Source organism: Elgaria multicarinata, chromosome 9, assembly GCF_023053635.1.
Source record: "Elgaria multicarinata webbii isolate HBS135686 ecotype San Diego chromosome 9, rElgMul1.1.pri, whole genome shotgun sequence".
Lineage (NCBI taxonomy): Eukaryota > Metazoa > Chordata > Lepidosauria > Squamata > Anguidae > Elgaria > Elgaria multicarinata.
In genome coordinates, this window is record NC_086179.1 from 35,439,781 (window position 1) to 35,453,345 (window position 13,565).

The following is a 13,565-nucleotide window of genomic DNA, read 5'->3' on the forward strand; positions in this document are numbered from 1 at the left end:
AGCGTGAAGTACAGCAAACAGTGCTCCTATAGTTGAGGATTGCTAAGGAAATGGGGTATGAACAGCAGCAACTCCAGATGCCCCTTTTGCAGTAGTTTTATCTTCCAGTAGCAGACTAGCCGGGATCAGCTAAACTAGGCCTGTCTTCCTTCCTTCATACAGGCCACTGCTACAACCCACATGACTCCTGGATACTGATAAAAGGTAGGCAAAGCAGCCAAGTGATTGTTTGCTGAGATAAGCACTCACCTTGGCAGGCTGATTTCTATGGGTCAGCCTGACCTGGATAGGTTATCATGACCAACATCTAAAAGTGAGTGCACGTGAGTTGCATGCACTGTGCATATAGGTACGAGAGGCATTAACTTGTTTATTTGTGTGACGTTACTAAAGTAATTACAGCAATCCCATAGAAGCAGGTTCCATATTCACAAGAAAGATTACTTTCCTTTCTCCTGCATGGCCTTGCCCTATAATCACAGAGCACCAGTGCTTGCTCTCTCATATCAATATGCAATCTATTAAAAGAATCACATGGCCTGTTACTATTGAGTAAAAAAAATGGGGATATGTGTGAGGAAAGACTGATCTATTTCTGCTAAGTTGGATATATCACTGGAGTCTCATTGATTTTAGTGCGGCATTTCCGTAGCAAGTGGCCAGTAAACTGCCCCCTTAAAGGGTGCTTTGAGAGACATGTTCCAATGACGATGTGGCATTAGAGCACTACATAAATGACACTCAAATTCAATTGCTTAACACTCTTTACCTACTGCAGCATGCTAGCTCTGTCATGCAGATATCGTGTCAGGGAGAGCAATGCAAATGGAGGAGTAGAACAGGACCAGAAGGATATCCAGTTCAATCCCTTGCTGCAAGGAGAGAACATCAGAGGTCATGTCTATGTCCCAACATCAATAGAGGTTAGGTTGGTGGGTAAATGAGAGAGGGTCTTCTCTGTAGCAGCAGCCTTAGATTGGTCCAATCTTTACCAAGTTTTAAATGGGTAGTAAAAATGGTATTCAGCCACTGGGTTTTTAATGGATTTTAATATCACTCTCTAGCTTATTTTAAATGAGTTTCCATTCTGCTTTTATTTGATTGCTTTCTGATTGGGTTTGTTCTCTCATTTTTTAAAACTGTACATCGCTTTATTGACAACATCCATACAGTAATCACTCACAATTCAGCACATGTAACCAAGGCCACAGCAAGCCATAAGCATGTTGTAAATTAATCAAGATCAGGTAAGTCACATGCTATAGGAAAAGGCAACAAAGTGATACCTAGACATGTTTTTATTATTTGTATTATAATTGGTGTTTTAAACTTTATGATTGTTAGTTGTCATGAGCACTGTTGAAGGTGAGATATGAATGTTTTAAGCAATCAATAAAATAATAAACAGCACCTTGAGTGTTGTTGGATATAGATGTAATATGTAAACACAATTCTTCCAAGGCCACTAGCCAATCTGCACTGGGATAATTCGTCTTAATCTGAAGAATTAAGGAACCCACTAGACCCTGCACAGACTAAAAGAAAATCCATTAGGTTCCCAATGAAAAATTGCACTGGGGTGGATATCCAAGGACCAGATAGCAATCTCTGATGCCCCAAACGAAAGACAGGCAAGAAGATACTATGGGGGATCAAACCTGAACTGAGCAGAGAATTTGAACTCACAAGATAACAGTCATAACAAATCACAGCATAGCAGGTCTTTTGGGTCACATAATGAAAACTCACGACACTGTTGCATATACACACAATGGATCTCTTAAGTGATTTCCTCAGACATAAGTCATGCATTTGAAAAAAAGTTTTATTGTAAAAAGTTAAGTCCCTTCACACTCCAAATTCAAATAAGCTATATAGAAAATACAATTAGAATCAATCCATTAATCAAACACCCTTGTGACAGCATTATTAGACTCTACAAAATGGAAGTACAATTGTTCTTGAAAGTTGAGAAACTGGCAGTTCAGATAGAGCTTCTTCCCACTACCAGTCTCTGAACAAACATATTGGCATCAAGACACTCCCACCCCATCCCACATGCTATGCAAAATATTCTCATTTGTGTGCCATATGCTTCAGAAGCTATATCAGTGCTCTGTAGGTGTAGTGAGGAGGTGGAAGGGCAATTATCCTAGCAACCGTCCACTGGGTCAGGTTTTTCAAGCTGGTACACACACTTCTCACAACCAGGCAGCTGTCATCCGGGCAGAGAGAAATCAGCTGCTTTTTCCAGATCTTTTCCCAAGAAGTGGGAGGGATAGCAAGGAGAATCAACAGCAGGCTTGGATTAAAACTCTTCTCTCTCCACTACTTGTGATGTATGGCTTCATAAACCCCTGATCTCTTGCACAATCCCACTATTAAGCAAAAAGCCACATTGGTAAAATCAGAGTCAAACATCCTATGAGCTGGATTAGGTAGCTCAAATAGATCTACACGCACATACACACACACACTAAATATTTTTCATAAAACTGGTATATAAATAAGAAAAAGCCCAACATTTTATTATTAAAAATAAAGCTGCCCTTTAAATTGTACAAAAAACCAATTAAAAGTCTGGAAAAAATATCCTGGATGTGGTAAGCTTGGACACAGAGAAAGCATGTCAGGAGCACTTCCAAACACAGACAGCTAGACTGCCTCCAAAAAACATGTAAAGCAGATTCTTCACCTCATGGGTGATCTCGAATCCAAAGCCCTCACCAATCACTACATGCCAGGAAGAGCCAAATTTCTTGTCCATTGTCTCTTTAATCATCTTGGCAGCACTCTGAAGAGGAAAAGTACAGATCCAACAAGGAAGGGAACAGAAGCCAAAAGGGAAGGAACAGCAAGTTAGAAACATAGGATGTATTTGTATGTCTTACATGCAGTCGGATTAATACATTAGAGGGCTGCAAACAACAATAAATATTCCAACTGCTAATTTATGATCAGTTCAACAGGTAACCACAAACCTGTGAGAGAGCGAAAACACCTCAGAGGATAAGCTGATTTCCTGGAGTTTATTAAAGTTTTATTTATTTAGTTAGTTATTTTAGCAATCCTTTTATCTGCTGTTGTTGGCTTCATGGTATGAATGTTTTCTTTCAATGAACTATTGACATTATAGCTATCATAGGGAGCTGCCTTATACTGAACCAGACCATTGGTCCATCTAGCCCAGTATTGTTGACACTGACTGGCAGTAGCTCTTCAGGGTTTCAGGCAGGAATTCTTCAAGCCCTTCCTGGAGATGCTGGGGATTGAATCTGAAACCTTCTTTGTGCAAAGCATGCCCTCTACCACTGAATTATGGTCCTTTATTGTATTGTTTTGTTGTTAAGCTTTGATAGATTTTTATTATTGGTTTTGAAATGGATTTGTAATGGTTGTTAAAATTACCTTAAACAAGAATGACTCTTGTGGCACCTTAAAGAGTAACACATTGATAATGGCATAGGTTGTCATTGACTAAAGTTCATTTCATCAGCATTTCCTGAGCTGCAGGGGTGTGTGTGTGTTGGTGGGTGGAGTAAACCGTGAGGTCAGAGGGAAATGAAATGCAAAAAGTCTGGACATTAATTACAAGACTTTTCTCTTCTCCTAGGCATTTAACAACATATGTTAAGTTTTCTTTTTAATGGACCCCAGAACTGTTATTGTTTAAATGGATACTGTTGTTTTATACTGTTGTTTTTATATTTTTGATGGTTTAAAATTTTGTATACTTTTTAATGTTCACTGTTTTTAACTTTTGTAAACCACCCAGAGAGCTTTGCCTATGGGGCAGAATATAAATTTAATAAATAAATAAAATATTAACAGTGGCCATTCACAAATCAGTTGTTGCTGAGAAAATATACATATGATAATTAACACATGTAGTACGATTTTAAAATCCCTTTATCCTGATTCAAGCCACAGGAAATAGAAGGTAACCATTTGATTAATGTTAACTCAGAAGTGTCTCATTCTAATTTCCCTTTGAAATTCCTTTGCACAAGAATGGCAACTTTAAAGTCACTAACGAAGTTTCCTGGGATGACAAGCTATTCCCCCATTAATGTTTGAATATAGTCTTGTGCATTGAAATGAATTATTTGTTACATTTTCATCCTGTTTTTTTTCCTGCAAAGAGCGCAGGGTGATTCTCTTCTTCATTTTATCCTCACAAGAACCCTTTGACTGGGAGTCTGTGACTGGCCTGAAGTCACCCAGTGAGCTTCATGGCCAAGTGGGAACTGGAACCCGGGTCTCTAGATTTCCAGGCCAACACTCTAACCATTACACTACACTGGCTATTCCTATTTAACTAATAGGAATTAAATAGGATTCCTATTTAACTAATCAAGAATTTTGGTAAGCATTTTGTAAGGTGTTATTTTTTATATGAATTTAGTATGGCTATTGCACTACTTTCTATTGCTATATTGGGTGTTTAAATTTAACTTAAATTCATATTTACAACGTGCTTTTCTTTCCTGAAGGAAAACCAAAGTGGCTAACAAAAAGAACAACCCGCTGCAGTGGAATGGAAATACTTTCCAACCTCAAAGCAATATTATGCATGAATTAAGGGAAGTTGATGAAGATATGGGAAGAAACTGCAATACATTGCATCATTTCTATTATGAAGTATCAATTAGGTTACAAAGGTTCTCCTGTTTGTAAAATGTGAGCATGTTGAAGGGAATTCAACATGCTGCATCAATTCAAATTATTGTCTCTTCGTCCCATTGTTCTAGATTTGCCTTTGCCTCTTCTAAGTGAAGTGGGAATAATGAAAACGTAAGGTCAAACATTCTCTCTCATAGAAGAGCTTAATGTCAACATTTCCTACTCATCTATCCAGAACGGAAAATATCTTAGCAGACATTGCTTCTGTTCCAACCTAGTACAAGGATGCTCCAGTCTAGTACCTCTATCTCATTTTACAGAATGAGCTTTAGTATCAGAAGCAGGGAAGGGAAAGAGGGCACTTGCATAACTCGTCTGGTTATTTGCTCTCTCTCTCTCTCTACACCCACACCCACCCACACACACACATATATACGCACGCACACACACACACAGAGGAACATATAGTGGAGCACTATTCATCTTAAGAATGGAGTTATGTTTGCCTTCTTCTATTATCTTTGCCCTTTAGAAAATGTAGTAGAAATAAAGTAACTGGTATGTTACCAAGCATACACTTTTCAGGAATGACCAATACCTCATTATTGGTGGCATATTTCTCACATGCAGTCACACACAACTCCATGGCCTCTACTCGCATTTCCTCTGGCATGTCTGTATGCTGGAAGAAAACACAAGGAGAACATCAGCCGCAGGAGAGCAACCACACTTCCAGCCCCATCTGCAGCAGGTAGCAAAAGCCTGCCACCCCCATCTTTTTCTTTTATACTTGGCTAAAAGAAAGGAGTGGAAGGAGAGTAGTAGTCTGGTACAACTTCAGAGACTGGCAAGTTTGTCTGTTACTGAGCAACAGTAAACAGGTGGTTGGAGGCACTCCCACCTGTTTTTAGAGAAGGCAGCTGTAGGGTAGTGTGTCTTTCTGAGCCACAGTACTGCAGTGACTGAATTTCTGTTCCATTCTCCCCATTCCATTGAAAAAACCCAACTGTTTCACATTCAGATGTAGGTATGCAATAATAAGAAATGTAGCATCTGGTACAGGAGTTGATTTTTTAAGCAACCCTTATTAATATTAAGTGTATTTCTAGTTCTGCATTTGACATACACATAGAGGCTCCATTCACACAACACTTTTCTCTACTCAGTGTTCCAACTCCACTGTTGTGTGGTTGTGGCCTCCTGTGGAGTGGAGTAAAAGTCAATGCAACATTTGATTGACAGTTCTTCTGCCCTCTCTCCTCCCCCAGTCCTCCCAATGGTATCCCATCAGCCATTGCTGCAAAAAGCAATCCCAGCAGCAATCCGAGAGTGGCACTCCCTCCTTTCATTGCTCTTGCCAGAGAACTCTATGGTCACTGAGAAACTCCACTCAACAGGAAACTGCACGGAGCCCTCCAGACAACATAGAACACAATGGTTGTGTAGAAACTCTCCTCTGCACAGTATGGAGATTCAGGGTGGAGTATTTTTCAAAAAACCAAAACCCTCCACTGTGGGGGTCAAGTGTTCCCTCCAGACAACACTTTTCTTAATGCTGGTGTAACAACTCCACCATGGAGTTGTTTCACCACCATTGAGAAAAGCGTTGTGTGAACTGAGCCACAGTATCTCTAGAGGGTGAGAAATTAAAGCAGACAGACAGCTCACAGTTAGTGGGACACCAAGGTAGAGAAGCAAGGTGGAGTAGACTGGAGGACAGAAGTCTTCCACAAGCAATGCAGTTTCTCAGCAGCACCTCCCTCTGGAGATGCAGACACTTATGTAGGACCCATCTGTGAAGATCTTTGGTTAGATGGATGGCAGACTGACTGGAGCTTCTGGCCTGGTGCAGTATGTTGCTGATATTGTTATACTGTGCAATTATACAAACAATTGCATAATGCTATACTTATGGATTTTAATTGAATGTCTGTCTTGTACATATGTCATCTTTTGCTGAGCATTTGGAAAGGCAGGTTAGAAATATTTTGAATACAAAAAATAAATACCATAGGGACTGCGAATCTGAGGCCAAAAGTAATTCTATTTATGACCATCATGTGTACACATCTCAAGGTCTGTGCATGTGTGTGACTGACTGAAAGGTGCTGGGCTAATATGTCCCTGTACTGCAGATTTTGGAAGTCCCAGCTACCACTGCATAGTTGTGCACAAAACTGGGCTTAAGGAACAGACATTAATAGTTCCTTTTTCAATGTGGGCAATTATTAAATCTTAGATTCCTGACAGCAAAGGCACCATGCCATCAAGATTCCTTGACACACAGAAGAAGAGAGGGAACACCAACTCCAGGAGACTTTTAAATGCCAGAACCTTGATTAGTTAATGAAGACACTGCCTTTGGAGGATGCAAAATAGCTTCAAATCCTCTTGCTTTTCTACCTTGCATACAATTAAACATCCTAGTACACACTGACAAGCCCTACAGATTTCTTCTTAGTGATCCTGCCCACTGCAATACTCCAATCCTAAAGAGACTATCTTCCCTCCACATGCCTCAAATGTTCTTTCAGTTCTTCTCACAGTCTTCCAAACATCAAGCTACCTGTGTCCAACTGCCCATTTATTGCCACTTCTGTCATTCATATTCCTTGCTCCCTCTTAGCATCACACTCCTTTCCTCTGTCTGTCTGCTCATCTGTTTTCTCCCATGTTTTTATCTGTGCTATTGATGGCTCTGATAGGGTTCCATGTACTTCCCTCATTTTTCACATGACTCTCTTGGCAGCTTCAGCAGGCAAGACCCTCCTTAAACTGTCCCCTGGCAGCAACTCCTACATCAGGCTGTATTCTGTTCCATTCTCCCACCCCTTTGTGTGGGCAGTGTTCTCTAAAACGTAGGTTAATTTTTTAAAAACAAAACAAAACTTACACTCCAAGTCTTTCACTAACCTCATAACCTAGGCTGAGGACACTTTCACATTTCATTTCCCCTGACATTATTCAGATTTTTAAAAGCTGTTACATGTATTGGCCACAAAAATGTCTGCATCTCTGAGTACACACTACAAAATACATGTAATGGACCTTAAAGCAGCCTAAAAAGAAGATGGTATTTGCTAACTAATGAGCAACAGACAGGAGCTTTAATTTTGAACAAGACTGCTGTGTGTGCCTTAGGCAACATTTTCAGATATACGGATAAACTCTGTAGTCACTATGGCAACTGGTTCTCTCCCCACCCCCAATTCTCCTATCTAGATTTGGTGGCAAATTAAAATGGAATACAATGGCACTACTCTCATATCCAAGGACATATCATATCTCTTTGTTCACATTCTTACCCTTATCAGCGGGAAGCTGTGAAGCCTCTTATAGTCTGCCTCCTCCTTTTTCCCCTCCCCGGTGTCTGCCATTGTAGTCCACTATGACCCCGGGAAGGGGCAGAGGGAACCAATCACGTGTAGGCTAGGACTTTTTAGAATTCAGGTCAAACAGTTTTTGCAGAAATAGGATATTCTGATACTTAGAGAAAAAAGAAAGGGGGGGGGGAGAAGAAATAGTCCAGTTAACATAACCTTTAGAGCAAAGTGTGTCACACAGCTAAGACCTTTAAGAGTAAAAATTAAGAATTAACTTATATGGCTGTCATATTAGGATATTATAGTTTAGATTACAACACACAAACTTTGAATGAATGACTCGAGCTGTAGTGACTAATGGTTTGCTTGTGTTAGTAACTGACATTTGCCCAAACTCTATTTTGGCAGGTAAAAGATTTAAAGCAGCAAGTCTTGTGTATATTTTCTCCAATGCCTGACTCTTCCTGCTCTCTACCCTGCCTTTTTAATAGCCAAGGTTGGATGGACACTTTCCCCCTAATCCTGAAGTTTCCCCTCAATGCATTTTCCAGAAACATTTAACTCCCTCTTCCTCTTTTTCTTCCTATGTAATGCTTTACTGAGGGCACAAGTCTTGTTTGGAGCTGCTCTAGGCTGAAGGATCATGTAACTGAAGCCTTTAAAACAGCCTGGAACAAAGGACTTTGAAACATGCCAATCTTGAATTCTGTTTAGCGCTACCACCCAAGTCAAGCAGTGAAAGGAGACATCAGTTTAATTTTTTTTTTTGCTATTTTATGCTACTTTTGTGTGCTTATTCTCTATAACAATTCACTCTTGTGTTTAGTTTCCCCCCCTCAAATGGTATCTAATTTTGCAACCATATTTTTAAAGAGAGCATGCCTTGAATGCTTGTTTATATGCCTTCTTGGAAAACAAATCTTTATGTCTAGATTAGCAAGGGGAACTCAGAACATTGGCTGGGGCAAACAGGATTATCTCAAAGCTGAAAACAGTTTTTCTTTGCAGCATTTGCTTGTTCAGGGCATCTAGTCTGTCCTTACACAGTTCTGAAGAAGCAGTCCTTGCAACCAGCTTAAATTGCTAAGTGAACCGGGACTGAGTGCTGTACTTGTGTGCAAATACAGCTGAGAGATTAAAGCACAAAAAGGTGGTAGAAAAAGAACAACACAAAGTGACCATTGCTGCATTCCTCAATGGTAAGAAGTTAAGAAATATTGCACAGTCTTACATAACACAGTATAATGCCTATTACATGTGATTTTCAATAACAAAACCTGAAGTACACTCACTTCCCAGAATCACAGATCGATAGAACAATACGATGTCCTTTAAATACCTTAGGGTGTGCAGCAGATGACATAGGGAGAGGGGGTCACAGCTCAATGGTAGAGCACATGCTTTGCATGAAGAGAGTCCCAGGTTCACTCCCTCACAACTCCAGCTAAAAGGATCAAGTAGGAGGTGTTGGGAAAGACCTCTGCCTAAAATCCAGGAGAGCTGCTGCCCGTCAGAGAAAGCAATGCTGGGCTAAAGAGGCCAATGGAGCCCAGTGTAAGTTGGCTTTATGGAATCCAATTAAAGTCCTACTTAGAGTAGATCCATTGAAATGAATGGGACTTAAGTTAGTCATGACTAACTTAAATCCCATTAACTTCATTGGGTCTACCCTAAGTAGGACTTTAATTGGATTCTACCTTATATGTTACCTAAATGGCCAAATTATTGGTACATGTGTTTACACAGAGCTACAAAATAATGGGAGTATATGGAATACCCACAATGAATTTGGATAAGGTGCAAGATTTAAATAACAAAACTATATAATATTCTAAAGACTGAACTGGACAGGGGTGGGGTTTAAAATAACATGGAGCAGACTAGGGGTGTGGTTTCTACCTGACTAATATCTTCAGCTATTTCGTTTCTGAATTTTCAATACAAACTGCAAAAATAAAAGACAGGCAGTTATTACAGATGAGCTGTAAAACGAGAAAGATAGACCCATTACATCATTAAGGCCTGATGCTGTCTCCTTGGAAGACAAGATTACAATGATCTCCCAGAGTGTAAACAAAAAGTACATTCATCCATTATTGTCTCGACATTTGTGGGAGCAAGTAACCTCTTCTATCAATATTTATGCCAATGCATGTGCATGATGAGCAATGGATGTACTGTAAATGTGTGTCTGCAGCTCAGGAAAAGCAATTGATGCAGTAGTTTGGTTTGCCTTCTATATTTTTCATGAGCTCTACTGTTCTAGTTCCCCCAGTCCAACCACTCTCTATATTGTGGGCCGTTAAGAGTACTCTGCACATTGTTCAGATAGTTTCTGTAGCTCACCTACTTAGAATGCCACTCCAGCTCTTCTTGCAATGTTTGATAGAGGTGGTGTAGAAAGGGGCACTTCCAGATGAGGCTTGTATTGTATAATTACCCTTCCTCATACCAGAATTTTATTTGGGGGGTGGTCAAGTATCACCATCTTCCATTTATAGTCCTCCTGTTTTCCTAGTGCTTCTTCCATCTTTTATTCTTACCAGAAAAAAAAACTATAAAGTAAGATGGAATAGTACAATACTTTGCCAGAGCCAATGTAATGGGAAACATGTAAGTTGTTAATATGTGGTTTGTTTGTTTTTTAATAGTAGTGTTCCTAGGTTTTTAAGTTTTGAACAATTGGATCAGTCTTCCACCATGTGGTTTTACAGCATGAGCAATCTTGTGGCTTGGTTTCTATTTATCTTTTTTTTTCTGAGTTTCAGAATTTACAGACAATTGTCAAAAGTCCAATGCGATATATTGCTGGATCATGACACCGTTTGTGAGATTTTAGAAAATGTAACCATTGAACTCGTCATTTGAATGCATATCTCTTACATATACTTTTATATTATCCTTTTGCATTAATAACTACCTTGAGTTTTAAATGAAAAAAGTTTACATTGCGTGCAAGATAACCTCCATCTTTATATCACTCTTATTTTCTTTCTGCGAAGTTTCTCCTGAAACAGTTATTAATCCAAGTCTCACAATAGGGCTCAAAACATTCTAAGGCAGCTGATCACATGAACAGGCAGTGCTCCAAAATAAGTTAACCACTGACCATTGCAGCACATTTCTTGAGTTCCCATAGACAGCAGTAATGCCAGGAAAAATGTGTGGTATCTGAACAAACCAAATGAAAGTAGTTACCTTAGGACACTGAAATGCCATTAAAGTTGCTCACAAGGAAAGATAAATCAACATACAATTTACATCAGCACAGTTGATGCCTGACTACTTCTGGGAAGGGAGCATGCCATTCTTAATTTGTGATTCAGATTTCAAATGAGACAAATGGGAACCACAAAGTAACCAGGTGGTGTCTGCACTATGACCATACAGTGAAGCACCTGTAACCTCCAACCATACAGCTGCTTGGAAATCAGGGGAAATAGGTATATTTAAATGCTGAATTCAACTGTGTGGACGGAGGCTATCTCCTTACTCTGCAGTTACATCCTGCAGTAAGTTTTCAATTGGCTACCACACAGTACCTAAATCTAACCCTAGCATGTAATCCACAGCCCTGTTGAGTAATATCAAACTTTCCACTGATTTTAAATATTCTGTATCACTTTCTTAACCTAGAATTGTTATTTCCAAAAATGGGAAGGGGGGATGACCTTTTAGAAAATCCCTATTTGTTGCACTTCTGCTATAAGTGGAAGGTCCCCACTCACCAGTAACTACAAGCAAGAGTGTTTGTCATTTTACTTCTAGAAACGTACATCTCCTAAACTAAAAGTCCTTTCCTCAATCCCAGATAAGTGTTCACTGGTTCTGGCTACCCATTCGGTGGGGAAACGTACTCTTCACATGCTCAAATCCATCGCCTTGTTTAGAGCACATGCCAAGAGGGGTGGCACAGGACATTATCCCAAATAATTATAATTATCTAATTTAATCATCTCAAATTACCTTCAAATGCAGACCTGATCAGACGCTTGAGTGTCTGAGCCAGATAGCCCAGATTGCCCTCCCCTCCCTCCGCAAAAAACTAGTGTTGCAAAACGCAACAATGAGATGAAATAGTTTGTCACGGACAAATCTGCTGCCCGAGGCGAATCGCTTCACCCTGCCTCAATTTCCCCTGTGTCACCACATAGTTGGCTTGAAGGGGGGATGGTGCCACCCAAGGAAAAGGGGGGAAACTCCATGAAGTGTCGCCACTCTGCAGCGCGCCCCATCGTGGGAGGGACCCGCCAAACGGCGAGGGCTGCTGGACACGGAGCGGGGTCCTCAAGGGCGAAAGTAAGGCAAGACCCTGGCTGGGGGGGTAGCGAGGCGGGCTGCGCTAAGGGGTTTCTAGCTGCCGGGAGCATCCAAGGCTCAACACCGAGGAGGGGAAAAGAGACGCGGCTCTGTCCAAGCGGGGAGCCCGAACCCCACCGCCGGTCTCGGTCTCTCTCTCTCTCACCTGCGCCACTTCGACCCAGAGCCCCAAATACCAGCCTCTCTGTGGTTGTTAAGGAGAGAAACGTGCTTGTCTTAGCAACCGACGCCGGAAGACCCGCCTTGTCTTTTACCATAGGGCGAGCTGCCAGGGCGGAGAGCAGTGGATAGGTTACAAATATTGTCGATTATGCCAAAGGGACCTCCGGGCTCCTCGGCGGCTGGGTTGGTGCTTGTAGTTATAGGTGTCTATTGACTGCCTGATGAGATTAAGTACGATGAGAAGTATTGGGAGAAAGCGTTTACGCCTTGGTTAGAATGAGACGCTACGAAACTATAACAAAGTTGGAAACTATGATAGCATTATGTTGTAGAATGATAGGAGAATATCTGTGTTCAGGCATAGATAATGAACTGTGCGCTGTCCCCTTAAGTGCATCACAACCGATAGACACTCTCCTCCCTCTCTTCCCTTGGCATAGGAAGAAAAACCCTTGAGAACGTGTGTTTTAAAAGAGACAGTTATTATCAATCCCTATATGGGGTTTGAATTCTGTCATCAAGTTTTGTCGGCTTTCTTTCTTTTTAACTCAAAGAGTCTTTTACCTTTTTTGAACAATACAAATAAAGCAAAATTCAAACAAAATAAAAAGGGAGAGTTAAAATAGGGGCGGAGGAGCTAGATTAAGAACTCAATCCTATGCATGTTTAGGCAGGAAAAAGTCCTACGACTCCCAGCATGCTGGCGGAATGCTGGGAGTTGTAGGGCTTTTTTCCTGTCTAAACTTGCATAGGATTGTGCCTTAAGGCAGTCTTCTCCGGCCTGGTGGCCTCCAGATGTGGACTGCAACTTCCATCATTCCCAGCTAGTGTATAAATTGGGAATGATGGGAGTTGCTGCAGTCCAACACATCTGGAGGGAATCAGGATGGGGAAGGCTGCATTAAGTTGTTTTGACCACACAATCCAAAAGTCTCAAGAAAACCCAACCAAATACTTTTGTGTGTATCTTCTTTGTGCTCATGGCAATACATTGCCAGTTCAAATAAGGACAGGAAGTACAAATTGTTCATCCATTGTTATAAGGAAGGCGATGACGTCTCTTTCCAGTGTTGAAGAACCATGTGTTTGGCTGAACCTATGCACACATTGTGCCATAGTTCATGGCCCAGTTATAAA

The 13,565-nt window shown here is 40.7% G+C and overlaps 1 protein-coding gene across 2 annotated transcripts; it reads right to left on the bottom strand.

Moving 5' to 3' along the window:
* Positions 1-1,811: 1,811 nt before the first annotated feature.
* On the bottom strand, positions 1,812-12,484 carry DNAL4 (dynein axonemal light chain 4). 2 transcript variants are annotated; one of them, XM_063134600.1, is made up of 5 exons: positions 12,412-12,484; positions 11,056-11,117; positions 7,929-8,103; positions 5,222-5,305; positions 1,812-2,794 (listed from the first exon to the last, which is right to left on the bottom strand). In XM_063134600.1, exons 3-5 carry the CDS (start codon positions 7,998-8,000, stop codon positions 2,630-2,632), a joined length of 321 nt encoding a protein of 106 aa, XP_062990670.1. In that variant the 5' UTR covers positions 8,001-8,103; positions 11,056-11,117; positions 12,412-12,484; the 3' UTR covers positions 1,812-2,629. The 2 variants fall into 2 exon arrangements, with proteins under 2 accessions (XP_062990670.1, XP_062990669.1); XM_063134599.1 differs by having other exon boundaries at positions 7,929-8,109.
* Between the last annotated feature and the right edge of the window lie 1,081 nt (positions 12,485-13,565).

What these genes read in the sequence shown, in the direction of transcription:
- DNAL4 (XM_063134600.1), bottom strand. Translation starts at nt 8,000, where the DNA reads ATGGCAGACACCGGGGAGGGGAAAAAGGAGGAGGCAGACTATAAGAGG. An exon ending in ACAGCTTCCCGCTGATAAGG is followed by an intron (nt 5,306 to 7,928) that starts GTAAGAATGTGA and finishes GTTTTCTTCCAG; the next exon opens with CATACAGACATGCCAGAGGA. An exon ending in AATATGCCACCAATAATGAG is followed by an intron (nt 2,795 to 5,221) that starts GTATTGGTCATT and finishes TTTCCTCTTCAG; the next exon opens with AGTGCTGCCAAGATGATTAA.